This window comes from Tupaia chinensis, unplaced genomic scaffold, assembly GCF_000334495.1.
Source record: "Tupaia chinensis unplaced genomic scaffold, TupChi_1.0 Scaffold145652_1, whole genome shotgun sequence".
NCBI classification, from domain to species: Eukaryota; Metazoa; Chordata; class Mammalia; order Scandentia; family Tupaiidae; genus Tupaia; species Tupaia belangeri.
The window spans coordinates 3,503,161-3,513,792 of NW_006205509.1; the positions used below are offsets into that span (position 1 = coordinate 3,503,161).

At 39.6% G+C, this 10,632-nt stretch overlaps 1 protein-coding gene and 1 pseudogene across 1 annotated transcript in view; one reads left to right on the forward strand and one right to left on the reverse strand.

Annotated features, from left to right (window-relative positions):
* Positions 1-3,469, reverse strand: part of LOC102487841 (olfactory receptor 8S1) — a 5,372-nt gene extending 1,903 nt beyond the window's left edge. Inside the window, exon 1 of the mRNA XM_027768140.1 lies at positions 2,697-3,469. Coding sequence (XP_027623941.1) covers positions 2,697-3,469 — 773 coding nt within the window. The remainder of the gene's footprint in view (positions 1-2,696) is intronic.
* Positions 3,470-4,312: 843 nt separating this feature from the next.
* Positions 4,313-10,158, forward strand: LOC102488688 (cytoskeleton-associated protein 2-like; annotated as a pseudogene).
* The last annotated feature ends 474 nt before the right edge of the window (positions 10,159-10,632 follow it).

Genomic DNA, 10,632 nt, shown 5'->3' on the forward strand with positions numbered 1-10,632 from the left:
CCAGTTTTAACTTAAATCAAAGAAATACCAAGGAATTTTGCTTAAAGCCAGGAAACAGGTTAGGATTCTGTTCACATGGTAGGCGCATGAACCTATTCATATCTCAAGACAGGACACAAATCCTTACAACCAGATAACAAAGTCTACAAGAAAATAAGCAATATTTTAGTCAAAAGTCATAAAATTATACTTCACCAATTCAGTCTCATGTACTTTATCTTCTGTTGTTCAATTTTCCTGATTAAATTCTGGGACATAATATTCAACTCCAGACTTGTTCCTATGATTAAGTTGGCCACTTTCTTAGTTTTTTAAACTCTTATTTTTGTGTGTCTGTATTTAATTTTCCTGATAAAGCACTCTCTTGAGAACTTTTTGGAGATCTGGTCTGGTGTTGGTAAATTCTTTCAGGTTTTGTTTATCTGAGAATGTTCTTATCTTTTCTTCACGCATGAAAGATAATCTTTCTGGGTACAGTATTCTTGGCTGAAATTGCTTTTCTCTTAACACTTTGAATATATTTTCCCATTCTTTCCTCACTCACATTGTTTCCGATGAGAGGTCTGCTGTTAGCCTGATATCCTTTGTAGGTAACTTGATGTTTTTCTCTTGCCTATCTTAGTATCTTGTCTTTGTCTGTGGTTTTGGTCAACCTGGCTATAATGTGTCTTGGAAAAGATCTTCTTGGGTTGATTCTATTGGGGGTCCTTTGTATTTCTTGGGACTGGATCTTTGAATGCCTCTCTAGGTTCGGAAAGTTTTCTTCTAAGATTTCATGGAATAGATTATCAATGCCCTTATGGGTCTCTTCACCTTCTGGAATACCAATTATCTGGATGTTTGGATGTTTGATGGTATCTAGTACTTCTTGTATATTTTTCTCAAATTTTGGGGCCATTTTCTCAGTCTTCGTGGTGGATTTTTCTAGGCCAGCCATTTTCTCTTCTATGTCTGAGATTCTATTTTCTGTATGATCTAGTCTGCTTTTAATACTTCAAGGGAGGCTTCGACTTCCTGTATTATAGCCTTTATCTCTAACAATTCTGTTTGATTATTTTTTAAAGTGTGTAATTCCTCTTTTAGATCTTGTAAGAATGTCCTCATCTCCTGGAACTCATCAACTTCTTTCTCCTTTCTCTTCTGCAGTTCATTGTCTCTCTTCTCTTCCATCTCTGTTAGCTTCGACATTATGAATGCTCTAAATTCCTTATCAGACATTTCCATGATTTTCACCCATTGAACTTCTTGTGGATGAAGAGGAGTTATTCTTTTCCCTTGGAGGAGAGGTATTTTCTTGCCTTTCCATATTTCTTGTGGTCCTGTGGTGATTTCTAGTCATCACACTAGCTTGTTTGCTGGAAACTGAATTATCAGTAGGAACTCTTCATTTCTCTTTTACCCTGAAATGACTACTTTGCAGGAGCCATGAGGAATCTTCTCTGTCCTTTTTTTTTGATAGTCTTGTTTATCCATCCTAACATTTCTGCAAAATTGTAAAGAATAAATCATATTCCCCATACAGCATATGAAGAAATTGAGATAAAGGGAGAGAAAGACATTTGTCCATAGGTTCAAGTGAGCTTTCTTGGACTAATAATTTTTTTTTTTAATTTATTATTGCTGGGGTTAGCAGGTAGCACGTTGATTAAGGCACTGGACTCCCACATGGCTGACAAGTTCGAATTCCAAACCTGGAGACTTGAAAATCACACTAGGTGCATGTGCTTGTGTGCCCAAAATTCCAGGAGGAGAATGGAGGAGAAGGGATTGTTGCATGGCAAACACTGCTAGGGGTTGAGATATCTCTCTCACTGTTTCTCTCTGGTGAGTGCATGTGTCCCATAACAAAAACCTTAAAAAAAATTATTATTGCAGAGGACATGTGCATGAGAGAGAGAGAGAGAGAGTGAGAGAGAGAGAGAGGGAGAGAGAGACTCCCCACCCCACAATGTAGCATTGGTAACATGGTAACACCACGATTCCTTTTCTTCTATTTCTCTATGCTCTCAGGATTTTGGGTACGCAGGCACTCTCAGTTTAGTGGCAGAAAGCACAGACATTGATTATTCTATCTCCTAGTGAGGGAGGACTTATCAGCTACACTTAATTATATTTGAGAGAAGCATGGTGAGAAAAAGCATGACACTCGATTCAACTTATGGCTCCATTATTAACTTGTACTGAGACCTTTAAGAAATTATCTGGTTAATTTAAGCCCAAACTTAGTCTCTTTATCTGACAGTGGGGTTAATAATATCTCTGTTACAGTGTGATGCAGACTAAATTGAGCTTGACCACGTAAAGCAGCTGGTGTATGGTAGGTGCCTAATGAATAGTTATAACATAAACAAGCTTTGGAGATACCATTTTCTAGTAGGAAAGAAAGATAGTGTTGGTTTTAAGAATTGGATTTATTTATATATTTATTGTCTAGCACTGAATACATACCTATGAAAGGCTCTCTGATTTCCTCTTGAGAACTCATAAATCATAGATTAATAAGGCAAGGAAATCTTTGTCTATTTTCATTTTTCAGTGTACACATGTGAACTCTTGAAAAAGACATATGAGGTCTTTACTACTCACACAGCTAGTGTGTATTTCCTGTTATCTTGCAAAGCTCTGTTCTACAGAACAAGGACACTTAAGGAAGAGATACCCCCACATTCACATTTAGGGGACGTAGTGTGACATACCTGATAAATCCTGAGCCAAAAAAGATAGTGATCACAATGAGATGAGAAGAGCAGGTGGAGAAAATCTTGCTACGACCGGTGGCAGAGTTGATCCTTAGGGCTGTCACGATGATTCGACTGTAGGAACTCAGTAATGGGACAAGGGTGCTCAAACCCATAATTACCATAGTGGCCAGGATGGTGGTGATACTGGTGTAGGGGTCAGAACAAGCCAAAAAGAGCATTGGGGGAAGCTCACAGGCAAAACTGTGGATGACGTTGGGGCCACAGAATTGTTGCTGAGCCAGGAGGAGAGTGTTGATTAGGCTAGCCCCAATTCCTAAGGCCCAGCATGCCATGACCAGGCCAGCACACACCCTCTTGTTCATGACCATCACATACATCAGGGGGTGGCACACAGCCTGAAACCGGTCATAGGCCATGACAGAAAGAAGGCAGGATTCACTGGCTCCAGTAAATAAGACTAGAGCGATCTGGATGAAACACCCAATGAATGATATAGTCTTCCACTTAGAAAGAAGGTTCTCTAGCAGTTTAGGCACAATGAGGGAGGAATAGAAAGCATCCAGGAGGGAGAGGTGTTTCAGGAAGAAGTACATGGGGGTATGGAGGTGGGAATCTGTACTGATCAACACCACCATGAGCAGGTTTCCTGAGAGGGTCAAGAGGTAAATCACCAGGAACAGCACAAAGAGAAGTACCTGGAACTGGGGGTTGGTGGATAGTCCTAGGAGAACAAAGGCCGTGACTGTGGTGATGTTGCTAACTTCCATGAGGCATTCAAGTTTCCTTTCAGAGACACAAGAACTGAAACAAATGCTCACATAGGTTATCCCTCCAGAGCATACCTAGGGATGAGGCATCCTGTGTAGAGCTTCATGGTTGACCCAGGACAGATGAAGTAGCAGAAATAGCCTGTTCTTATCAGCCCTCACTGGTCTCCTGGCCCTCCCCAATGTTACCATTTAGGGCAATAACTTATTGGCTGAGTTGAGGAACAAGAGTGAATCAGATCTAGAAAGGAGAGAGACGAGATAATGAATTATTCATACTGGAGACATAAAGGGAGTGAGGACAGAGGCCATAGTTCTGAAAAGTTGTATGATCCAGTTCCAAAAAGAACTAAACCCACACTGCAGGGGGGCCAACTGGCATGGTGGATAAGCAATAAACATTTTGGTTGACCATCTGGCTGACAGACCATGATGACTGTTGGAATGATCAATACAGGTGTTTTGACATCTGGTGATAGTGCAAGTCCTTTCTCTGCCACTGTAAGTCCGTGAATAAACCACTTAAGTTTTTCATTTTAAAAAAGTCTGGAAAAGCGGATGGTTTTAAAGTCCATTCCAACTTAAATTTTCTAAAGATGGGGAAACCATCTTCCCTGGTATCTTTGCACCAACTCCCATTTTGTGTCAACCCAAGCAGAAGAAGCATGTGAGTGTGGGGGCCCCTGGAAGCCAGGCTGGCAGAAGCCCTCATGATGGAGGCGAGGGATGTGCATATTAGTCAGTCCAGGATTTCTGCAAGTTAATAATGTCCAGTGTTTTCACTCTAACCACAGGACTTAACATGAGCATCCATAGAGATGGGGCTCGCCTCAGTTTGTACCCATGGAATGGGATAGAGCCAGATCAGACTTGGACCATCTTCTGTGCATGTCAGGGATGTTAAATGACAAAACAGACAAACAAAAAATGGGAGGAGAGATGGAAGAAGACCTGGTAATGTGGACAGTTACAGGATTTAGTCTAGACCAGAGGAAGGTAAAGTGACTACTTCCCCTCCCACTGATGGCAACTCAGAAAGTTATAAATGAAGATCTGATCTCTAGTCACTCTCAGGTGCCCAGAATGGGTAGTTTTAGGAGAAGATGGATCTATAGGAGAGATTTGTTTTCACCTGGGTGCCCTAGGCCAGCAGCAGATACCCTCAGTGGATGATACCAGTCTGGCATCCTTTCCAACAATGGAACCAAAGTCACAGATAAGATTAGAATTTTGTGGGTTCCCCTCGATTTTGTCCTTCCTTTGGAGAATGTGGGTGGAACTTCTGAGAAAGCAATTATTACAATAGTCTTTCCATCCAAGGGAGAGCTGTCTTGGCTTTGCTTCCCAAATAACAATGGCCAGAGGGACTTGATCTCAGCTCAGAGGGACCTTGGAGAGAAAAGGAAGTCCCCAGAGAGGCCCTTAAGCAGGAGGTCTGCTCCAACTCTGAAATGGCTCTCCAGGGTTACCTATTTTCTTATGTATTACTCTTATTTCAGTGGGTTGCATCATGTAAGAGAGTCTTGGGATGCCAATGACTTATTTTTTTCCCAGTCTTACCATTATTATTAAAAATATTTGGGAAAACATATTTTTTTACAGTATTTTCAACTTAAATACTCTTCACACTAAACATCAACCTAGTCAAATATGAAGTTTAAGCTGCCAGAGCTGGCATAGACATGTTAAAAGAAAAATTGTGCCACAGACTATTGTCACGATGGTTATCAAAGTAAGAATAGCACTACTCAAATCACGATGTTACAATCTCTCTGGTTAGTTGGATTATGGGTTTATCAAATGTCAGACTTCATATAGGTATAGTTACGATGCAGTGACTCCTTCAAAGAAGATATATTTCTCAAGTCACATACTTCCTCAGATGTAACATTAAAAAAATTTAATACTTCTAACAAGATAACATACCATGAAAGCCACAACTAGCTGTCTATTACTACCTGCTAACCTTGGTAACCAGAGACACATTGTGTATAATGAATATTTCAAATGATCTTAATAGACCGTACTCAGAGATAAGAGATTCTTTTTGGTGTGGGCAAGCATAAATTTAAGTCTGAACTGAGATACTTGTTTAGCAATTAGAACTTGATTTACATTTACTTGTTTCAAAATGTTTAGACACTAACAAGTGTGGGTTAAGCCTCCACGGCATTTTAGCTTCAGAAGAGACAATCCAAATCCTCCAGTAAAAGAAGGCCTCATTCACACAAATATTTTCCATACTTCACCCAGGGAACAAACTCCTTTGCATTTGGATTTATATTGCCCTTGACCACAAGATCTTCCACAGCAGTCATCACTGAAAACAAGGTTATTAAATTTGTACTGGATTTGATCCACAGTTTGTGGGAGATCTCAAGTTGGAATAAACCACTCATTGTCTTCCTTTTCCAGCATTTCCTGGAGACAGAGTTCAATACATTCTTCTTGGGAACCAGCAGTTAGCGTAATGGCTATGTCGCTGGACTCCCATGTAGTCGACCACGGTTCGTGTCCCGGACCCGGTGGCTTAAAACTCACGCCGGGCGCGTGTGCGTGCGTGCCCAAGATCCCGAGAGGAGAATGGAGGAGAAGGGATTGTGGCATGACCATCCCCCCCGGGAGGTGATTTCTTGCTTTCTGTCTCTATGTCTCTCTCTGTCTGTCTGGCGAGCACACGCGCCCTACAGTGAAAATCTCTCAAAAAAAAAAAAATACATTCTTCTTACAACTCTTCTGTTTGTCGAATTCCTCTTTATCTTGTTTATCCTGAAAATGTGTTGTCAACTTCATGAGAATGACCCTTCATGATCATATCTGCCTTGGTCCTGCTTGGGCTAGTACTTTTGTGACTTGGATCTCTCATGATTGGTGTTAGTTGTTTTTGACACAGTGCATGGCAGAGAGGACAGCAGCTAGTGAGTTCTCTCGGCCCCTCTGCATTTCCACAGGGAGTGAAGCTCCACAGTTTTATGTGCTCCTCACCTACCACCTCTCATCTCCAGGCAGAAGTCATAAATTTATAAAGATAAATACACTGAGGAAGAAAAATTGTTGTTGAGGAGTTATTGTGTAGCCTAGGTCCTCTGCCGCTGCTGCCAACACAGAGGATCGGCAGAGAAAACTCCAGGAATATCTTGCTGTCAAGAGAAAACTGGAGAAACAAAACACCATATATAAACAACAAGCAGACAGACAGAATTGAAGAAAGTAATCCCATTTACCATAGCCACAAGAAGTATAAGAATAAAACTAACCAAGGAAGTCAAAGACCTCTACAAGGAAAACTATGGAAACCTTAAAAAGGAAATCAAAAAGGACAGAAAAAAGTGGAAGGACATCCCATGTACCTGGATTGGTAGAATTAATATACTCAAAATGGCAATCCTTCCCAGATATTTACATATTTAATGCAATCTCTACAAAATTACAAAAGACATTTATTCACAGATTTAGAAAAGACAATCAGAATTTATCTGGAATCATAAAAGACCTTATATTGACAAAGCCATCTTGTGCAAGAAGAGTGGTGTGGAGGGCATCTCACTTCCTGATCAAAAAATATATGACAAAGCTATAACAATCAAACCATCATGGTATTGGCACAAAAATAGACAGAGGGTATGGGCAAAAAAATAGACACAAGGACCAATGGAACAGAGTAGAAGCCACAGAAATAAAGCCCCAAACAAACAGCCAACTGATCTTTGAAAAAGGTGCCACTCAATCCAGTGGGAAAAGGAAAACCTCTTTAGGAAATGGTTCTGGAAAAACTGGGTACCTGCCTGTAGAAAGATGAATCTGGATCCCTATCTGTCACCATTAACAAAAATCAACTCAAAGTGGATCAAAGAGCTAAACCTAAGACCACAAACTATAAAACTATTGGTGGAAAACACTGGGGAAACTGTGCACAGGCAATAATCCCCAAAACAGACAGATGAAATTACATCCGACTAAGAAGTTTCTGCACAGCAAAGAACACCGTAATTAGTGTGAATTGACAACCCTTGGAATGGGAGAGAATATTTGTTAATTGTGTCTCAGATAAGGGGCTGGTAACCAGAATACCCAGAGAACTCAAGCGACTTACCTGGAAGAAAATGATTAACCCAATTAAAATATGGGAGAATTAGCTGAATAAACAACTTTCTAAGAAAGACATATGAACAGTCAAAAAGCATATGAACAAATGCTCAATATCCCTCATCATAAGGGAGATGCAGATCAAAACCACAATGAAATACCACCTAACCTTTGTCAGAATGGTGAAGATTAAAAAAAAGGTAAATGCTGGTAGAGATGTGCTGAAAGGGGAACACTCCTACATTGTTGGTGGGAATGTAAACTGGTCCAACCACTGTGGAGAACAATATGGAGGATCCTCAAAGATCTACAAATAGAACAACCATATGATCCAGCAGTTCCACTCCTGGGTATATACCTGAAGGACAGGAGAACATTCAGTTGGAAGAGTGCTTGCACAACTACATTTACTGCAGCACTATTCATGACTGCTAAGACATGGAACCAACTTAAATGTCTACAAACAGATGAATGGATTTAAAAAGTATGGCATATATACACCATGGAACATTATTCGGCCATAAAAAATAAGGCCCTGGAATTTGATAGAAAGTGGACAAATATGGAAGATTTGTTGCTGATTGAAGCAAGTCAGGCTATGAAAGAGAGATATTGTATATCTCCACTTAATGCTCTATGGTAGAGACTATAAGACTGGAGGACATAAAAGCATTAAAATTTGTTATGAACACTAGAGATAAAGTGGAAGGAGAGTAGGGAAGAGGAAAGGCACAGGAAAGATAATTAGGGGGGAAAATGGAGAGATAAGATATTTGTGGGACACAGATATGGTTTATTATCTGTTGAAGATGTGGATAGTATTCTCAACTGGACTGAGATGTATATCATGCTGGATTAAGTCATTTTACAATCTAAATGATGTATAGTAATTGAATGTATAAATAATGATGATGATAATAATAATGGCAGGAAAAAATAAAATAAATCACCAGAAAAAAAAGAGCCAAAATATCAAGCCTTATCTAAAAGCCAAGAATAACTGCCCAAATCTACCACCTCCTAAATCTACTATTAGACCCAAAAAGGACATTACCCCCCATTTTGTCTTACTTGTCAAAACCACAAGGCCCATTAGCATTAAACTCTAGCCTAGAACAGCCAATATCACAGGGTCACAGAAGCCAAAGTTGGAGCCACCAAAACTTGTAGGCAAAGGGCTGACTTCAGGATGTATTTCTTTGACCTCAAACGATGAGCATTCCAGCAGGACTCATCAGCTTCAGGTGGATCATCCACTGCAGGATAACTGTCAAAAAAACCTGTGGTGTCACTCAATATGCAGGATTTGAAACCTATAAAGCAGCAGGTAACAGAGCAAGGAACTGTGGACAGTACCCATGTTGAAAATCAATCTTCGGATATCTTTTTGAAAGAGATGAAGAAAGAGAACTTGCCCCAAACCTTATCAGAACCCGAGAGGAAGCCACATACTGAATCACATGCCATAACTAAGACAAAGACTAACTCTTATAATCCATTTAAGGGCAGTTTGGCTCCAAAACTTTTGCCATCAGCAAAAGTTCAGTGTATAGTGCTGTTCTTAAAGACAGAGTTAACTATAATCCAGTTGTTCAAAGCTCCCAAAGCATTAGAGCAGATGGAACCAATGGTAGTAAATACAACAACTTTCAACCAACAGCACGGACTTTGGACTCCAAGCTGAAAAAGACTTCAGAATAATTTTCTAATCCAGATACAAAAAAGAAGCCAACAGCAGAAGATAGAAGGAAACAACTAGAAGAATGGTAGAAATCTAAGGGAAAAATCTATAAATTGCCTCCTATGGAACTTAAAACAAAAAGAAAAATCATAGAAGAAATGAATATTTCATTCTGGAAGAGCACTGAAAAAGAAGTGGAGGAAAAGAAAGCTCAACTTGAAATGTCCCCCAAAATTAACAACATTCTGAGTGAATATCTACAGCTCATTGAAGGGGGTGTACCTTCTAAGAACTGTTTACCATATTGTATAGCATTCCTGAGGCTAAAAATTTTGCTAAATTCTGGATCTGCAAAGCCAAGTTGTTGTTGTTGGCATGTAAAGGTGGCTTTCATGTTATCAGACTATACGAAGAAGCCATTAAAAATGGAGCAACACCAATTCAAGGGTTGCGAGAAGTTGTTCTTAACATTTTGCAAGACTTGAACAGAAACCAGGAAGAAATTACCTCTGATCGTTTAGTTGCTGAAACTAATATAACATCAGTAGAAGAGCTGGTCATGAAGATGGAATCTGAAAAGCCTTGTCTTTCTCCAAAAGAGAGGGAACAGGTTGTAGCAGTACCCCAGATAACTGAGTCAGAACCTCAGAATCATCCTGATATCAAATTACAGATTGCCTCAATCCCAAACTTAAGTGGAATGTGAGAAGTGCAAGACATGAAGCTCATCACTCCAGTGTGGCGTTCAGCAAGGATAGAGCGGGCAGTGTCCCGCTATGCTAACCTAGAAATGCTGCAGGAACGTGATTTAGTGGTGGCATCTCTTGACGAGCTATTAGAAGTAGAAGAAACAGAGTATTTCATATTTCATAAAAACGAGGCTTTGCCTGTAACATTAGGGTTTCAAATCCTTGAATCATAATTTTTTTTATGCTTCTTTTAAAAAATAAAAGTGTTTCTGAGCCTCTGTGAGACAAGAAATGCCCTTGTACAGATAACCTCAAAAAATATGTATCATGGAGAGGTATCATGGGTATATATTATGGTCTCAGAGTTTAGGAAGTAATTTCCTGAATTTATTCTCAAATTTTATATCCTCCTGGAAAGTCTTCAGTTTGTGTGTTTAAGAACGTAGATTGTCATAGTTTTACAGCATATAAATTTCAAACTATTCAATATGTATCCTATAAGTATGATTAAAAAATTTACAGTTTATTAATCTGTTTTAATCGCAGCATAGTTTCTTTCTTTTTTTTTTTTTTTCATCTGAAAGCTGGTTTCACAATATGATGAACCTTCCTTTTTGCATCTACCATTACAGAGGGGACAAGTCTTTATGCTGTGGAAGATCAAGCTTTGTAACCAGTTTGCTAGTCTGGATGGGACACGGCAGATG